The following is an 18,432-nucleotide window of genomic DNA, read 5'->3' on the forward strand; positions in this document are numbered from 1 at the left end:
CAAACTCAAAATGCAAGGTCAAGGTCGATATTATGTAGTAACTAAGTAAGCCATTAAGCCATTAGTTAACCATGGCTATTGTAGTAGCCATTGAACAGCCTTGCTCTACTGGGGTTGGAGGTCTTTTCTTCCAGGGTCCAGAGGGAGAAGTCACAGAAAATAATAATTGGGATGCAAGCAATAGGCAAGATCATGCGGACATCAGTCATTCAAAATTAACCCCAATGATGAGGTCCGATGTGACAACCCATACTCCAACAGCTATCATAACCCTGGGAGAAAGACAGAGTTTTTGTGGGATCATGCACCACACAGCTATAAGTAGCAGTCCATAGACATACAATACAGGCCATAAACTAATGTCTCCTGCACACTAGGAAGGAATACATCACAAAACCTGTCATATCAAGTTATGCCCAATTTTTGTACACTTTAGGTACAATGAAAAGCAAGTAAATTGCTTCCATGACAGTGAGGTTTTGCTTGAAGACATCATCATTGGGGGTGAAGGAAGTTCCTTTCCGGTGCCTTTGAAAAAACTCCCAAAGGACAGCAATGCAGGCAGGAAAGCAAAAAAAAGGAAAACAATAACGGTTATAATAATCCAGACTACACGTTTCCAGCTATCATCACACTCTTCAAAGAGTGACATTAGCTGTCTCTTTCTGTAGAATGGGGGGAAATCCTCCAGAATTACTCATGTCCTTTCCTGTTGCCTCAGCAGCCTTTTTTAATCTGACCTATCACAGCGATCACATTATATATAGTATTATTTAGGAATGGTTAGATAATGGAAAATAGACTGATTTGAATAATGTTGGTGTGCTTGTTCAGCCACCATGCTTTTGCAAAATTCACCCATATGTGGAAATCTATGCTATCCAGTATGATATGATCCCTGTGTGTTTACAAGGTTGCCCCATGATTACAGCAGCACCTGCATTAAGATAAGGGTGTGTACCATACAAGGCAATTACTGTAACTGTAATTTTCGTACAATTATCTACTTCATCCAAAACAGATTGTTTTGGATTATGTGTGTAGAGTGAATTTGATCCATACAATTTAATGTGTGCCATTTTGAAAATAACTTTATAAACTTCTGCTGAGAAGTACTGCATTGGGTGCATTGTACAGTCAGTGAGCTGCGAGTCTCTGTCTAGGCTACTCTATTTAATTTAGTTAATCAAAAACGTCTTTGCACTACTCTTTCACTTGGCAAATTATAACCTTGATTCCTTCCTAGTTTATAGCTGTTCACATGGATGCTGCAGCATGGAGGGCACCGGCACTTAAACCAACAGACACAGTGTAGTATGAAAGATATTGCTTTTTATTTGTTTCTTTACTTTGTTACAGCGGAGACGTAGACATGGAAACAGGAGAGAAACACTGGCAAGGGGGAGGGAAAAGTGGTCAAAACAAAGTTGTTTTCCTTTTGTCTCTTCCCTTCCTGCCTCCCACTCGCCAGCCACCTATCATCATCTCTTTCTCTATTTACAAGAGTTAGTGAGAACAAAAACCCTGCTTTCCTCTGTCCATTGCAACCCTTCCTTTCATCCCTCTTGCATTAGAGAGGGAGAGGGAAATTAAGAAAGAGGGGGTAGGCAAACTATTGTAGTACAGTACGCCCTCTCTTTTACTTTCTTCTCCTCCCTGATACAAAGACGGGGATGAGTCCATCAAACACTACATGTCAAGTTGAGGCTAGCAGACCTTCGAGGTCAGAACATTTACTTGTTTCAAATAAATGACTGTGCATGCACCACGCACCCAAGGAGTTTATACACTGGACTGCATATGCATACATGATGTAGGTGTGATGCATGCACTGCTGGCCTCTACGCAGAAGCACAGGAGTGAGTGATGGGGGAAATGGAGGATGAATTAGAGGCAGGGAAAAAGATGGAGAGAGTAGTTTCAATATCACAAGATTACTTTTATTATAAATAATCCCATGTTGTTCCCCTGTTGGTTGCTACTCACACACAAACACTCCCCACAGTCCTCAGTCCTCTCACTCTGTGTTGATAAAGGGATGCAAGTCTTTCTTTGGTGAGCAGGCGAGGGAAGACGGCGGACCAGGGGAGTGAGCATGGATAAGCACGCCATGGAGAAGATGGAGAAGCACGAGGTAAAGGGGGGTGGGGGGTTGGACGGAGGTAGAGTAGACATCTTGATAGAAGTGGATTTACTCCTCCTTCTCTTCTCCGTGTGTGATGACGTAGCAGATGTTCTTGTAGTCTACGTTGCCAGCCACATCAGGGGGGAAAGCAGCCCACAGGTTGGTCATCTGAGCAATAGGAGAGAGGGGAGAAAAAAGGTCTTACAACACTGAACCACAGAAGAATAGAGCACATCAGAGAGATGTAGCTGAGAGTAACACAATATAGTGTTTAAAAAATAATATTGTCCATGTTTATCATTTTGACATAGTATACTTATAAAGGGGAAAACCAAAATATTGCAACTTAAGTCATTACAATGAACCAATGCTGAGAAAGAGACAGCAATAGACAGACAGAGACTATGATGATCATCTCACCTCATCAGGGGTGAACCTGTCGCACTGGGTGGTCAGGAGCTCCTCAAGGCTGTAGAGAGACAGGAGACACATCACATCAAGGGCCGATCTACAGTGAATTTACAGAGTGCTGTTGTGATATATAGGGGAGAAGTGAAAAAAGAGCCCTTACAATTCCTTCTTGATGCTGCCAGTGCCCTCGGGGTCCAGGACCTTGAAAGCGCTCACGATAACGTCCTCGGGATCAGCACCTGGCAACAAAAGGAGGGTGTCCTTATTCAGATTTTCTTTCATATAAATATTATGTAAGATAATTAAACATAAACAAGAAAATGAATGGCAACCAAAACATAAAGCATGTAACATGAATTGCCGTCTATGTAAAAAGAAGTGAGTGTGGATAATGAGTATAACTTTCAATTCAATGCTAAATAATTAACAACTGTAAATTTAAAAAAAGCAAAAGAACCTAACAAATAAATACATAAATAGATGGGTAAATCAATGCACAAGATAGCTCAGTAAAATCTTCAAACTACATAACCAGTAGAGAGTTTAAAGAGCTATTTAAAATGTGTTGTTGACCTACCCTTCAGCTTCTCGCCGAACATGGTCAGGAAGACTGTGAAGTTGATGGGGCCGCTGGCCTCCTTGATCATGGCGTCAAGCTCATCATTGTTCACGTTCAGCTGTCCCATGGTGGCGAGCACGTCCCTGAGATCGTCCTTGCTGATGATACCATCTCTGTTCTGGTCAATGATTGTGAAAGCCTGCCAGGGGAGAGAAACAAAGGTCAGATTTAACAATTATGTAGTAATATTTAACGAGGGGAGAGGAGAACGTTTTGGTCAGAAAAATCAAAAGAAACAGGGGAAAAAAATCTAATGGGCATGTTTTTCAGTGTTAAACTGAACTGAGTAAAAGTGCTCAGATGAGAATCATTAACACTTTCATCCTGAAAGAATTACAACTAATTAAAAATTGGGAGAAATTAGATGTCAAAATAACTGTGTAAATGTGAAAGGGTCTGCCACTCCTGTCTCAACATAGCTGGTTATTGCACCCTGTGAAACTAAAGATGGCAATGGAAACCTTATGGGTCTTGGCAGCTGTGAGCCACTTGTCTTTCTAAGGTGTTAAAATGGTCTCGGAATGCAAGGCAAGCCCCTTATGACATTTAAGCAGATGGTTTCAATTTCACGTGTCCCCTAACCCCTTTTTTACCTTGTGACTAAATCCATTGGCCCTGTCACACAGTTGTGCGGCGTGCCATCTTTTATTATCCCATCCACTTGTTTACTGCTAAGCATTCCACATGCTCCTTACAGGCTACTGTAATTGTTCTTGAATTACTGAATACTGACTGATGCATGTGTTCAGGTATGAATACTTTTTTTTTCTTATTCTCTCGCTCTCTATCCATCTTCAATTCATTCTTGCTAGCTTTGAATGTCATTAGCATATACAGCAGCTGTTGGGCTGCATTCCAGTGGGGTCACAGAGAGAGGGTCACTGACCAACCCCTCAGTGGAAGCTGCTGTCATCGCTAAACCCAAAATTGTCCACACTCTACTGCTGATGAAGACATTTTTCGTGTGATGGAGCCACTCAGACCAAGTCTTATGTTTTGGAGAAGCTTGTTCACAATTACATCGCAACCTCAGTAGAATGATACATGAAGTCACCAGTTATGTGAGCATCACAGCATATTCTTTCCTTTCCTCAAAAAAAAACAGGATCTTAATTACTGTATGATAAATTTAAATAGTGTCAAATAGTGTTTTCACAACAGGATTTCTTCAAAGTACATTTTTCCATTCCTGTTGCATTCTATTGCAGTTGCATTCTGTCACAAGTTTAATTGCCATTAAACAATAGTGTAAAGTGAGTAGAATATGATGAAAAACCTCACCTCCTTGTACTCCTGAATCTGGCTCTGCTCAAACATGGAGAACACATTGGAGGAACCACCCTCACCCTGCTGCTGCCTCCTCTTAGCCTTCTTGGGTGCCTGAATAGTGATGGAAAACAAAACGTCATTTTGACATACATCAACCAAACAGATTCTTACGACATGAGCAAGTTACCCCGAAAGAGATACTAAGACTGACACAGATTCTGGAGCGATGCCCTCCTTTGACCAAATAATGAAAGTTAAATCAAAAGCCTTGTAAACTGCAGGTACATTCAACTTCCTCAAAAACAAAAGTGCCATAACATTTTCAAAAGCATGACTTGGAATGTTGCTACTCGTTCTGATCTAGATAAGGTACATTGTTACGAAGAGAGAAAACAATGCGAGAGAAAATAAACAGGTTTCAAGTAAGCATGTATCTGTTCTTCTGGCTGACACCGTATTGACAGTTAGCCATTTGAATAAAACATTCTCAGATCAAAGCTTTTTTTGCCATCGAAAAGAATACTGATGTTTTACTCTTCTGCACAACTCAGGCTTTAGTATTATGTAATGCGTTTGGGGCCTGTAATAAAGTGATCCCCAAACATATTTCATCACTATCTCCTCATGTTCAATGTGGCTGTTAGCCAGTATTTAACTGAGGCCAAAAGCCACCAGTAAGAGAAGGTCCAAATCCATCATTTGGTGGCTCTGCTATAGAGGACCTCTACTGTTTAGTCTTAGCCGCGTTGCTGTGGTAATCCAGTTAGAAAATGTATCAGTGATGCTTTCAGCTTATCAGTTTAAGCGTAGAAAAAAAAAATCCAATGCAAAGTTTGTTCTTCCAAGGACAGGAACAGGCCACCACACTCACCATCTCTTTAGTTTGTTGGGTATTAGTTGGTCAAGAAGAGAAGAAGACTGCTGAGAGCTGATGTGACTGACATGGTGATGGTCCCTGGGGTCTTATATACTGACCCTATGGGGGGCTAACTTTAGCCACACCATCAGGTTTGGCAGCAAAAGAGAGCTAAGGAAAAATAAGAGAAAGAGGGAGGAGCCAGGTGGTGTCGGGAGGTATCATCTTTCCAATGCTCCAAAATAGGCTCCAGGAGTATTGGAATGAGGTGAATTCAATGCCCACACAGAACACACATACTTTGGTGTCGTCCGAATATGGACAAACTCACATGTCAGCCTGCCCTGGAGCAATTATTGAACCCCCCCCCCCCAACATGCACGCAAGCACGCACACATACACACACACACACACACACACACACACACACACACACACACACACACACACACACACACACACACACACACACACACACACACACACACACACACACACACACACACACACACACACACACACACTCTCACACACACACACTCACACACACACCTTTCTTCCCCAATACGTTGCCCCTTTTCTCCTTATCACTTCATTCATAGCATACTGAAAGTCTTTGTTGAGGCTATTTGTGGATTATTTTTTATATCATCCACCATGAGAGGACAACATTTGTTTATTTGAATAGCAGCACATTTAAACTAGGCAAGTACTCTACACAAAACATTAAAAGAATGTATACATAAGAAACACATTATAAAAGGACATTTTAATACAATTACACAGACACAAGCAGAAATGGTGCACAAAAACGGAACGCTGCTTCTCCACATTTAATTTTAACTGGGGACATAAATCTGACCTGTCCCAAATGACATGAGAGGTCTGGAGGGTTCATGATGTAGCACAAGGGCAGCTCAAGATCATTTTACTACTGTATTCATTGCCTTTAGTCACAATTAAAATCATGCAGCAGACACTCTGCATATCATGATACAAAACAAACTGCTCAAAGTTCTTAATTAGTGTCTCCAGTGAAGATATCCTAAAGTCATCACCTGCTTAAGTGACAACTACAGCAGTTGTGGTGAGGAGGTGGGATATACAAACAGACATGAAACTTTATAACAGATGGTTGATGGGAACTGGTTCAGCTCCAACAGTGACACACTACTACTTCCTACTACTAAGTAATAGAGAAACAGTGACCCAGCATGAATGAAAATATAAACAAACAGCGTCTTGAAGTTAATACAGGCTTTACTAGCAATTATTTCTTGCAAAGATTGAAATTAAAATGTATTAAATGTAATCAGAGAAAAAAATATAATATAAGTATATTTAAATGATTTTAAAAAGAAACAAAGAAAAATGTAGAATAGTGAATATGTTATGTCGGCAACTAAAAAGATTGGGTGGTCCATTAGATTTTTCAACGAAAAGGAAAGAACCATCAAAAAAGGCCTGCAGTTATGCATAATGCATAACATATTGTGTTTTCTTTCTACGTACTCCATTTATATCTGGAACAGTGGGACTTTAATATGCCTGTATTTGTACATGCATGCATACAGCAACCTCGTATCTCCATATTTCTTCTTTTATGTTTTTCGTACATCAATGCCCTACTTTGTCATACTACAGTGTCACACAAAAGTTGCAACGCGTTTGAACATTCAAATGAAAGAAGGTATGTCTGTCTGTGGGTTTTAGACATTTTGAACCAATGAAACATATTAACAAGAGCTTGTGACTAAATAATACAACTATATCCAATAACTACTTTGGATCTTTTGGACAGCAGTTTTTTCCCATTTTCTGAAAAGTCAGTTTTGGACATATGAGGTTTCCACCTGACAGCAACTATATATATATATATATATATAGATACAAAAATATATTTATGTATTTTTCTTCACTCTACAAAGAACCTTTGATTATCTGATCGCTTTCCATCCTTTTCTTTCTACCTCTATTATTTTTCCACCTCCCTGAAAACTATAAACGATGGAGCTTGTATGAAAAATAATTTCACCCACTTGTCTACACCTGCAATAAAGCTGCAATTCTGATTCTTCTATGTACACCACTTATACAATCCCACACTTCTTAATCGCTACATCATTAGTTAGTAAGCCAATGATAATGGATATTGACAACATCAATGATGGGAAATGAAACAAAAGGTTATACTAAATCAAGCACTTTCCAACTGTGGAAGGTCTAATTTGGGGCGCTTGCGCAGATGCCCAGTATAACGTATGGCGCCATGGGACCGCCCAACTGCCTCCATGTATGTGCTCCACAGGCAGCCATCTATCACACGACTGTACAGCTAAAATATGTATTGGAATCCAGCACCAGTGGGAACTGATACCACTGCTCCTGTCTCTGTCCCTCTCTGTAGCATTCATAGAACGACCGTCTTTCACACAGCAAAATATAACCTAATTTAACTAACCTAAATTACGTCTCTTTATAATTAAAATTATTTAAAACTTTGATTTCACCAAAATCTTCTCACAAATTTTTCATCTCATTAAGTACACCGCAGAAGTAATTGAAATCTGACAAGTGCCTTTCAGAGTTAAATTAACTTTTGTTTTTAGATGTTTAGATGTCCCCATATAGTATGAAAAACAAACACTGTATGTGACGGCTTCCGGCAGAAGTACGCTGGGCTTCAAAGAGGGACAGACAGAGGAGGGAGCACTGTGAAAGACCATAAAACAGGACAGCTGGGGGCCGGGGGTACTGAAATAGCACTGACACCTCAGTCTTTTTCTCTGCCATTTTGACAATTCGACAACCCTATGCCTTCCTATGTCCCCATATGGCTCACACCTCACACTCCTTTTTTTAACCCAACAGCTTGCTGGGCTGCTGTCAGGTGAAGTGATTTATGACGGCAAAGAGGACACCTGTGAATAGCAAATGTAAAGCCTGGTGATCAATAGCAACTGATCATCATTTAAGCTTATGTTCACACTGGCAGTCCAAATCCTATTTGACCTATGCGTTTTGGAATCAGATTGGTTTTTATCTGTCTTAAGTTTGAACAGCAAAAAACACACATGAAAACTGGTTTTGCTAATCAGATTTGAACCACATTCCTTGACGCCTTGAAATGCAATTCAAATATGATTTATAAAGATGTGTCTTAGCCTGGAGAGTCGGACACTGAAGCCTGATTTATACTTTGTCCTATGTCCTAAAAATAGCGATCTATAGCTCACAACACATCGCATCAGATTGTGAGCTTGTAGATCGGCTATTTTTTATGAGCAAGACCATCGAATGACAAAGTATAAATTAAGCATTACTCACACTTATGTTATCTCTTTAGCACAGAAGACATTGTCAGAATACACAAATACGATCTGATGACTTGCAAATAACAATGTAGACAGTCAGTCCTAAAGACCGTATTCCAGAAATGAATAGCGTTTGCTTGCAGTCTGAACAAAGCCTAAATACGGTTTGAGTTTGGTTGTTAGATTAACTTCTTGGATCTTGGGTTGTTGTAGTTTTCTCCACTTAATACAAGGCCTCATTTGCAGTTTGTGGAACATAACTGCATTCAATGTTTTGCCATGCAACTCTTAGGAATGAATCAATAACTAGTGATTAGGAACAAAGGTCAGTGGAACATGAGAACATGGAACATTTATTGACTTAATGAACGTAAGTAAATAAAATCAAGTTATTAGAAACATTTCAAATCTACAGAAATATGTACAAATATATAGCATTTATGTATTTAACATTAGCATTTCAACCGATTCATGTTGGCATGACAGCTTGGGGCATTGGCCATATCATAATGTATCATGTCTCTACTGAGATATTATGAATATACATGATCAACCAAAATCAATCAAATCTTCTTCCTCTACAACTTCTGCTCCCTTTCGTCCCTTTTTTAGCCTCTCCGCTATGAGTTGTTTTACTTCCTTTCCAAACTCTTCGTGCAGTTTACCAAAGTCCTCCATGGTTTCTGATCCAAACACAGACCAATCCCCCTGGGGTAGGGCGGGACCATTAACAGGCACCACATTTGCATTTCTCTTGGGCCAGAGTTTGGGTGACCTTTTATTGGCTGTCTTTGAGGAAATGGGTGGAGCATGAAGCATTTGTAGGGAGCCAACGCTGGGTGCATGGCCCACTCCTGGTCCTGGGTTCTGCAGTAGTGTTGACATGCCTGGGCTCAACCGAGTCATAGAATGTGGTACTTGCAGCGTGCTGCCACTCGGCATGACTGGACTCCCAGACAGACCACCGGCGGAAAATTTAAGGGCCTCTGTGGAATGGGGACAAGGACAAAGGTTCTGAGAATTGAAACGAAAGACGACGGAGAGTGCTGCGATCACTTTCACACAGAAGCCAAAGCATGCTGGGGAGCAGTTGTTACTAATACAACAACATAGCTGCTTTGAGTTGAATACACTCTGCAAATGGCAATAGGTTACTTAAATGGTAAACAAGGCTAGTGGGCTTCAAGCAGCTCCCTGCTCTGTAGAACAAAGAACATTCTGTCACCCACAGCCTGCATCTGTCACATGCCACACAACACCCCCCTCTCGCTCCCTCTCTCACACACACTCTCTCTCACCTCTATACTGTTTTTCCATGTCCATCAAAAGCAGGGCTAGATAGTTGTGGTTAGCTGTCAGCAGCGCTTTGATCCAGCTCTCCTGGCTGGCCTGGTCCTCAGCAGAGAGCTTGTAGGTGCGCAGGCTCGCTCCAGGCTCGCTCCACACCAAGGAGAAGGCAAACTGCTCCTCGGACTCACACAGCTGGATGGTGCAGCCCTCCAGAACAATGACTCCGATGAGGTCACGGTCAGCGGGCCGGTCCTTGTAGAAGAGGAGGTTCCCCTTCAGGATGAACCAGCGCTTCTGATAGGAAGTGTTTCTCTCACCCTGGCATGAAAAAAAAAAGTTGAGTCATCATCATGTTTACCACACAAACGGCTCCCTTGCTCAAATTCTTTCTCAACGGGTTTGATGATGAAAGCAGTACTTGCAGTGCCATGGTAGCTAAGGATACAAAATGATGTATTCTTTTTGCTGTTGCTTTGACGTTTTTTATTATTTTTACTTTAGGAATCTTCTAAACTAATTGTCAAATATTGTGAAAGAATAAGTTACAAATAACAGTAGTACTGATTGCTTTGTTGCTTAGTTAAACAAACTAGATTTTTGAGCAAACTACATCTGCATTTGGTTCATAAGGCTGAGAAAATCAAAAGTCCCAGTCCTGGGGACTTGAATACAGTTCCAGAGATAGGCTGCAATAAAGCAATCACCTTCTTTGCAAGGTATCCTTCTTTGTCCACAGGTGAGTTGCAAGACTGAAAATGCACAAGTATCTTCTCATGAATCTTCATGTTATAGTCACAGGCCTGCTGCCATCACTGGATAAAATCGAAGATGCTGAGGAATTATAAAAAGGAAATAAAAGTATCTTAGTATTTTCTTAAAAGCTGTCACAACACTGGAATGTGTGTATATTCATAATTGTATACATAATTATATTTGAATGGTCTACATTAGCCTACACTGTTGTCTATTTGAAGTACACAACACTTCAGAATCAGAAAGACTTTGTCACACCTTAAAAAATACAGTAAAAAGCAGTTTGAAATTAATTTTCCAGGGCTCCTCAGACTTGAAGTTCATTAATAAAAAACAGAATAAAACTAGATATCTATAAAAAAAAACATCAGCACAATAAAAATCTCAAGTGTTCAAATAAAAGGCACTTTAATTTCTATTTGCTGAACAAGTCAACCTGAATCGCACACAACATTGCCGCATGTCGCCCCGTGGTGGCGCTGTTACAAATGTATGCCACTGCACTTGTTTATTCAATCCATGCCTTAATATATATTTTTTTGTGTATATATCTTGAATCAGAAATGCAACTTGTCACTGAATATGCTGGAACATATTATGCTATAACATATTCTGGCCAAATGTTATCTTCATTCTTCACCACATATGTTTCCGTGTAAACAAAATGTTCCGCATTTTGTATTTGGTAACGCAATTGACTCCATTACCTCGCGTACATTAAACTGGTATCATCATGACCTTTTCAGACTTTCTGTTGTGTTATATTGTCCATATAGTTGTTTGCTCACCTGTCTGAAGTGTAGAGTGTTGTGTTCAGTTCCTCTGTGTGTGCGATGTGGGTGTTGTTGCAAAACACTTCCTGTATCTAAGGTGAGCTCAGTTACACGTCAGCACCACGCAGTACCACTGGAAGAGTGGAAGACCAAGCCCTTATGTTAATACATCCATGATTAAACTGAAGAATTATCACATGCTTATCCAATTCATCCACATTTTTGTAAATTATTTTCTTAGGCCAATTCTTCTGCAATGTTAAGCACGTTTTTTCCCTTTCTGCTGTGTGTCACTTACAGGCAGTGTGTTGTGTACAGTGCTATTTTTAAGTCAAGTCACAAGTCTTTAACTGACTCCAGTCCAGGTCTCATTAAGTCTACAGCTCTGCCATTCCAGTCCCCATGATCATGGTCTAACCATGGCAATTTGACAGTGCCTACTGCACTGTTGCTAACACAGAGAGTGTCAGTGTAGACAACCACATGTCTCTACTGATACACATGGATGGAGTCACCTGTCCAGCCACTTCTTTTCACCTGACACTGAGGAGTTTCATCAGGAGACCTTTTTTTTGTCTATGGGACAGCTACATGCACAGGGGCGACAATGGCTCAGGAGGTAGAGCGGGAATCAGAAGGTTCCCGGTTTGATTCCCAGCTCCCCCTGGGTTTGTGTTAAGTGTCCTTGGCTTGAACAAGCTACTTGAATCTATTGCTGTTCCTGAGTGATGAGCCTTGCAGGGTTTCCTCTGTTGTCAGTTGGTGAATGTAATGCAAATTGTAAAACGCTTTGGAGAGAGGTGCTCACATACATGCTCCATTTGACCACCTCAACGATCCAGCAGTAGTCACAACTCACTAGTGCAGTGCCGAAGACACAATCCCTGGCCTGCAATGAAATCTCTGTGTAGATGAGCTTTACAAATACACCATCCGGCGCCCCCAAACTAAATGGTCTGCATTTGTTTAGCACCTTATGCAAAGTGCATTACATTCACCCATTCAGACACAGAAGGGAGAGGCAACCATGCAAGGCACCAAACCGCTCATTGAGAGCAGGTACGGGTTCAGTGACTTCCTCAACGACACCTCGACACAAACAAAAGTTGCTTTCAATCTCAAGTTCAGACTTAAAGCACTCAAGTCAAGTTCAGAATTCCTTACAAACAATTCAGTTAATAAAGACGCCAAAAATCCATTCAGTGCACAAGAAGTCTCAGTTATGTCAAATCATACAACTTTATTACAAGTAGCATTAGGCTAAATCTCATGCCATTGTGGGCACACATTACTGAAATTAGTATAATTTTGTATCAGACTATCAATCATACTTTAGCTCAGAGTATTTCAAATGAGTTAACACATTCAGTTCCTTTTTCAAGAAATGACACATCATCAAATCCAATCATCAAATGTATATACCCCAAAGCTACCCTACTTAACTGAACACTTGTAAACTGACATAGACTATTATGCTACAAGCCAAATGGTCACAGATTCAGTACAGAAGACTCAATGTTGTGAAGTCTTAACATTGTAGCAAAATGTTTCCAGACATGACCAACACGTGGTATTACAGGATAAAGCTTATAGTGATGATGGTGACATCACCGCAACATAGATGCATCTCAGGATTGGGCCTCAAAAGCAGAGTATCAACTATTTAAGACTTAAAAATTAAATCCAAAAGAGGGGCTTTAAACATTCGTTTCTCTTTAGGGGCTTAAAGATTAAGGTCTTTAAGAAAGTTGGGTAATTTAAAAATAAATTGTGTACAACACATGGCAGTTTTGATTTACAAATAACTTGCTCTATGAATGCACTATTACATTGGCTCAGAATCTCTCAGGTTGGAACCATTCATATTCGTGTCAAAAGGAGGGAATTAAAAAGCATTAAAAATGTATTCAGCAGGAAGAACATGGCCTTCTGTCCAAGCATGCATCTAAGCCAACACAGTAAGCCCCCCCCCCCCCCCCCGGGGGTGACATTGTCCACACATGATCTTCGGGTGTTTTGACTCCATATAATCACTGCCTATAATATCACTGTATTGGTTGCTGTTAAGTATTAGCCTGATAGTTATTAAAACATTGCCAAGTTCACTTGGCGAAACTAACATTAGCTTTTTAAAATCGACTGCTTTGGTTGGCTAGCTCTCACAACTGAAATAGCAGATTGTACCTTGTAAAATGAATAAGTTACAACAAACTGCTAGATCACTCCAGTGGCTCATAATGCAAACACCTCTACAAAACCTTCATCTGAGGGAATATATTTGATGTCGGGCAGAAACCGTTTATGTCCAAAACCATTTATTTTCAGTTAATGGAAAGCCATTGGATCCAATGTGGTTATTTAGTGACAAGCTCTTGTTAATACCTTTCATTGGTAAAGTCTTTTATCTTAAGCACTTTCAATCTGGCATGCCTATTTTGGGCATGTACTGTAATTATAGGCAACAAAAAAGATTTACAAAAATACTGGAAATTGGCAATCTACATGAATATTAAGTAAGCCATGCCGAGCCATGTGGCTGTGGCAAGAGCCTGTCTCCTGTTACTGTAGTATGAGGTAGCTTGATGTACAAGTACACTCCCTAAACATGATGCTAGTATGTCGCAGGGACTTACCACAAATCTAACCTTTGATGCCGAGTGCCAAGCAGGGAGGCACTGGGTCCTATTTGTATAGTCTTTGTTATGACCCAGCCAGGGATTGAACTGCAACCTCCCAATCTCAGGGCAGACACTCTACCCATAAGGCCACTGAGCTGGTTATGAATTGTAAGCTTGTAGTTAAACCATTTTTGCTACTTTTAAACAATCGTATGAATTAGGGCATTCATTTATTAAATATGAAATATGGAGATACAAGGTTTCTGCCCAGCAGTGATAAAATCAGCACAATCATCTGTCACGTTAATAATAATAATGATAACAATAATGTTGTGCCCTTTAGTTGTTGGTGTATTTTCTCAGTGCATTTGCACATACCTGGTATTTATCCTCTGCATTTAACCCATCCTACCTATTAAGAGCAGTGGACACGTTTTTTATTTCATTTTTTACAGCACCCAATGTGCAGCTGTGGTTCTGTGTTTTAGTCGAGGACACTTCAACACTAAGCCAGGAGGATCCGTGGATCGAACCGTGAACCTTTTGATTCCCAAGCAGCTGATCAACCACTTTAGCCACTGCTGCCCAACCGGGTGAGCTAATGTCACTAATAATGTGAAAATGTCACAGAAAAAAGGGTGCATGACACTGGCTGCAACTCAAACCACAAAGCTTAATTTGCACTTCGTCATACGACCACGTCACTCACCTAATGTTTTATATTGATATTGAGCAATGTGGTCATACGACAAAGTACAAATTAGGATTTTGGGCTCATTGGTGCTCTGTCCACTCCTGTTGCGACTCTAAATTCTCTCCAACATGGATCTTCTGGTGTCTTTTTAGATTCTCTCCACGACTAAAACTTTTACCACACAGGTTGCAGAAGTACGGTTTCTCCCCTGTGTGGACTCTCTTATGTTTCTTCAGGTCTCCGGCCTGACTGAAACACCTCCCACACTGCACGCAGCCGTAAGGTTTCTCTCCAGTATGGCAGCGCTGGTGGATCCTCAGATTCCCCCCCCGGCTAAATGTCTTTCCGCACACAAAACACACGTGTGGCTCATGCTCATCCCCCCTGAAGTATTCCCTCCTGTTTTTCCTTGCATCAAAGACAGTCCTGTTGGTTTTGGCAAATACATGCCTCCTACTGGTAGCATTGTGATTTGAGTGGACGAGGACCAGTCCGTAAGGTCCTGAGCCAAGTTGCGGCCTCTGGGCCTCAGAGGAGTCATGGAGAGAGGAGTTGCTACTTAAATCCACACAGCCACTATAAGGTTCATGGACAGCTGGCACATCTAATGTAGTGCAGTCTGTGAGCTCTGGTTCACTTTTGATGACAGCCAGGTTCAATCTGAGCTGCGTGTTGGAGTGTGAAGTGCTTGGGTTGTTTGGCGAGTCAGCATGAGGTAGCAGCGCTCGGCTAACGCTGTTAACACTGTAAGACGTCGCCGCCTCCTCAATAATGTGTGTCAACTCCTCTGGTTGCACTTTGCAATGTTCTGCTGATGTCTGTGCCAAGTTACACTCGACTTGTGATTCAACTGCACTGGCTTTCTCTCTTTCATTAGACTCCCACTTCAAGTCTTGGCTATGTTCGTAGCTGATAATTGGTTGTTGGTCTACCAGGCTGGGCTCGGGGTCTTCCTTTTGAATCTCAAGACTCAAATCCAGATTTGGCTCTTGTCTCCCTGCATGTGCTTCTTCTTCTTCTTCTTCTTCGTCTTCTTCAGGTAAAAGGACATTTAAAGGAACTGCAAGATGAGAAAAAAGCCAATTAAGAGTATGCTTATTTGTTTCACTGTACAAACGGAACAAATATAGTTACATTTTCTCCTCTGTAGGAACAAATACACAGGTGATTTTATTCTTACAACCACAGGAACAATTACTTGTGCCCACCTGTATTCTCTCTTTTTATCTCATCTTGGAGTTCCTGAAGTCTTCTCTTAAGACTCTCATTCTCTCTCTGAGTTCTGGCCGTTTTCTCCTGGTATTCTGAAACAGTTTCCTTCACCACCTCTAGAACCTCATACACAGCCACAGTGAGTAGCTTTTCCACACGGGCATTTAGACGCTCAAGTTTAGACATCCTAAAATGAACAAAAATGCTGTCAGTGTCAAGGCAACTTATATGTAAACTGAGTCTCAAAGTTGTTCAGTTTTCCACATTTGATGTAAGATAAGATAAACCTTTACTGATCCTCGGGGGGGGGGGGGGGGGGGGATTCAGGTGTCATAGCAGCAACAATTGTAAGAGTGAAACACAGGAGAGCTACAAGAGTAACGGTCAGTCTATCAACAGTATGTGTGAATGGAATATTATTCATCTATCGCTAATGAATATAAGAATTAAATATATGTATTATGTACAGTCTATATCAGCAATGAGTATGTACGAATGGATATACGGTATGGATGTTTTTCTACAGTGAACCAATTATAATATATTAATTAATATTCAACAACTAAACAGGGGCCGACAGAGACACACTGTGAGCACATAAATCATGAGTTTTGGCTTTACATCGCAGAAGATTTACTCATGTCCTGTTATCTAACCTTTTTACTTTGTTTATTCGCTATTCCAATGACTACTGTAACTGCATAACATTGCGAGAATTGTATGGAAAATAATTTCCTCCACTCCTTTAGACCTGCAAACTTGTGATGTGACGATAAACTTGATGACAAAGTTGAAGCAAGTGCCCCAGAGTCCATTCAGGGTCAATGCTCAGTAACAGACGCAGTGTAGTTCTTAAGTCTTGACTCTTTTACAAGTAACTCTCTAGTGTTACATTCTTCCTGCTGTTGCTGCAAATATGCCTATGACAACTGAATTTCCCTGCAAGGAAGTGAGAGAAGAAGCAAACAAAGATAGACAAGAATAAAAATCATAGTCATATATTCTGTCAATAAGTATAAGTAGGTAAATGTAAAGTCTATCAACAGAAAACATAACGACATCATGCATTGCCAATCAATGGACTATATGAATATAATATTCACATGAAAATATATGTATCAACAACAGGCCTTCAACAGTGAATGTATTAATGCATCTCGACAGCTATCCTTAACAGGTTCTGTAATGTTCATCACAGTAGTCCATGTGCAAGTGGACCAAAGACAAAGCAGGACTCTGTAATAAAAAATAAATAAAAATAGAAAAATGACAGTGCCAGAGTCAGTAATCCAAAAGAACGGACAGTGCCAGAGTCAGTAATCCAAAAAGAACAGAATAGACAGGTTTCAAGCTCTCATATGGGGGTAAAGCATGGTTGTGGAGCATGGTGGCTAGTTGGCACACAGGACTGTCCCAACTTCTAAGTCGCTTTGAGGTGTGCGGAGGAGGGATGAGCCATCCAACAGATGGTACAACAACAGCTAAGTACTTGGCTGAAACACAAGAATGCTCAGTCTGTGCCAAGCAATACATTGAAATGTGGGAATTATCATTTACCAATTTACCTCTCAGATGTAGTGGAGTAGAAGCAAAAGTACTAAAGTAATAATTCCTCAAATGTGTACTTAAGTACAGTGTTTGAGTACATGCACTTTCCACCACTGGTGTTTGTTACCACAGAAAATGCACCCTGAAAATCATCCTAGGTGTTCGTCATCATAATCATCTATATACATTACTATATGGCTACTATATATGACGTTACCACCACGATGTATTCTCATTTATAGCAGCTAACAAACGTTAAACGTTTATAAAAGACATATGTCCGGTGTGTATCAGTTTTGTAAGGTTGGGGATTTGATTTTGAACGTCTTAACATCTATCAACACTCATCGATCGATTCATTCATTACCTTTATAACGAGCACCTGGTGTCCCTTATATTCCTTTTGATATACCTCCAGACAGACACGTCCAGCTGCTTAACTTTATTGGATAATCTAATACCACTTCTATCTACACTGTCTGCCACCGACCGACCCTATGGTTTCCCTTTAACTCCGCATCATTAGCCCACCACACTGCTAGAGGAGTGGTGTATAATTATTATACGCCGACATTTGCTTCTTTAATGAATGTCAAAACAAACGTAGCTTCGTCTGAAACGACATAATAACTCTGTATCTTTAGACAGCAGAAACTATAAAAACACTGGTGTGTAAATAATGTTACAACGCAACACCAAGGAGTCTAACCTCCGGAAGCAGATCTCTCTGGTAATGGCAGACAGTGTTGCCAGGTTCTGCGAGAGAGATAAGCAACGAGGTCTACGAAAACAAGCCCACAAGCCCACATGAGCGTCGGATATTTGAAAATAGCCGATCTACAAGCTCACAACGCGTCACGATGCGACGCGTTGTGAGCTTGTAGATCGGCTATTTTCAACAACAAAAAAATGAAAAAAGTAAAACATTTTGAATAGTTTAAAAACATTCC

The 18,432-nt window shown here is 40.6% G+C and overlaps 3 protein-coding genes across 5 annotated transcripts; all 3 read right to left on the reverse strand.

Moving 5' to 3' along the window:
• Positions 1-1,431: 1,431 nt before the first annotated feature.
• On the reverse strand, positions 1,432-5,313 carry mylpfb (myosin light chain, phosphorylatable, fast skeletal muscle b). Its single transcript, XM_084078086.1, has 6 exons — positions 5,296-5,313; positions 4,437-4,535; positions 3,114-3,294; positions 2,697-2,775; positions 2,546-2,594; positions 1,432-2,293 (listed from the first exon to the last, which is right to left on the reverse strand). Exons 1-6 carry the CDS (start codon positions 5,296-5,298, stop codon positions 2,192-2,194), a joined length of 513 nt encoding a protein of 170 aa, XP_083934212.1. The 5' UTR covers positions 5,299-5,313; the 3' UTR covers positions 1,432-2,191.
• A 3,614-nt stretch (positions 5,314-8,927) lies between these two features.
• Positions 8,928-11,522, reverse strand: LOC311059970 (sesquipedalian-1-like). Of its 2 annotated transcripts, XM_084078091.1 has the most exons (4): positions 11,426-11,522; positions 10,589-10,715; positions 9,893-10,202; positions 8,928-9,580 (listed from the first exon to the last, which is right to left on the reverse strand). In XM_084078091.1, exons 2-4 carry the CDS (start codon positions 10,667-10,669, stop codon positions 9,144-9,146), a joined length of 828 nt encoding a protein of 275 aa, XP_083934217.1. In that variant the 5' UTR covers positions 10,670-10,715; positions 11,426-11,522; the 3' UTR covers positions 8,928-9,143. The 2 variants fall into 2 exon arrangements, with proteins under 2 accessions (XP_083934217.1, XP_083934218.1); XM_084078092.1 differs by lacking the exon at positions 11,426-11,522 and having other exon boundaries at positions 10,589-11,056.
• Positions 11,523-12,645: 1,123 nt separating this feature from the next.
• LOC311060603 (uncharacterized protein) lies at positions 12,646-18,189 on the reverse strand. 2 transcript variants are annotated; one of them, XM_084078837.1, is made up of 4 exons: positions 17,850-18,189; positions 16,686-16,873; positions 15,931-16,121; positions 12,646-15,782 (listed from the first exon to the last, which is right to left on the reverse strand). In XM_084078837.1, exons 3-4 carry the CDS (start codon positions 16,118-16,120, stop codon positions 14,803-14,805), a joined length of 1,170 nt encoding a protein of 389 aa, XP_083934963.1. In that variant the 5' UTR covers position 16,121; positions 16,686-16,873; positions 17,850-18,189; the 3' UTR covers positions 12,646-14,802. The 2 variants fall into 2 exon arrangements, with proteins under 2 accessions (XP_083934963.1, XP_083934962.1); XM_084078836.1 differs by lacking the exon at positions 16,686-16,873.
• Positions 18,190-18,432: the final 243 nt, after the last annotated feature.

This window comes from Gymnoscopelus microlampas (genome assembly GCF_963454915.1).
Source record: "Gymnoscopelus microlampas genome assembly, chromosome: 14".
NCBI classification, from domain to species: domain Eukaryota; kingdom Metazoa; phylum Chordata; class Actinopteri; order Myctophiformes; family Myctophidae; genus Gymnoscopelus; species Gymnoscopelus microlampas.

Excerpts from the sequence above, each read along its gene's own strand:
- LOC311059970 (XM_084078091.1), bottom strand. The coding sequence starts at position 10,669 with ATGAAGATTCATGAGAAGATACTTGTGCATTTTCAGTCTTGCAACTCA. Across the intron at positions 10,203-10,588 it reads AAGGATACCTTGCAAAGAAG|GGTGAGAGAAACACTTCCTA; the intron begins GTGATTGCTTTA and ends TTTTCATGCCAG. Across the intron at positions 9,581-9,892 it reads CATGGAAAAACAGTATAGAG|AGGCCCTTAAATTTTCCGCC; the intron begins GTGAGAGAGAGT and ends CCCATTCCACAG.
- LOC311060603 (XM_084078836.1), bottom strand. The coding sequence starts at position 16,120 with ATGTCTAAACTTGAGCGTCTAAATGCCCGTGTGGAAAAGCTACTCACT. Across the intron at positions 15,783-15,930 it reads GATAAAAAGAGAGAATACAG|TTCCTTTAAATGTCCTTTTA; the intron begins GTGGGCACAAGT and ends CTCATCTTGCAG.
- mylpfb (XM_084078086.1), bottom strand. Across the intron at positions 3,295-4,436 it reads AGATTCAGGAGTACAAGGAG|GCTTTCACAATCATTGACCA; the intron begins GTGAGGTTTTTC and ends CTCCCCTGGCAG. Across the intron at positions 2,776-3,113 it reads GTTCGGCGAGAAGCTGAAGG|GTGCTGATCCCGAGGACGTT; the intron begins GTAGGTCAACAA and ends TTTTGTTGCCAG.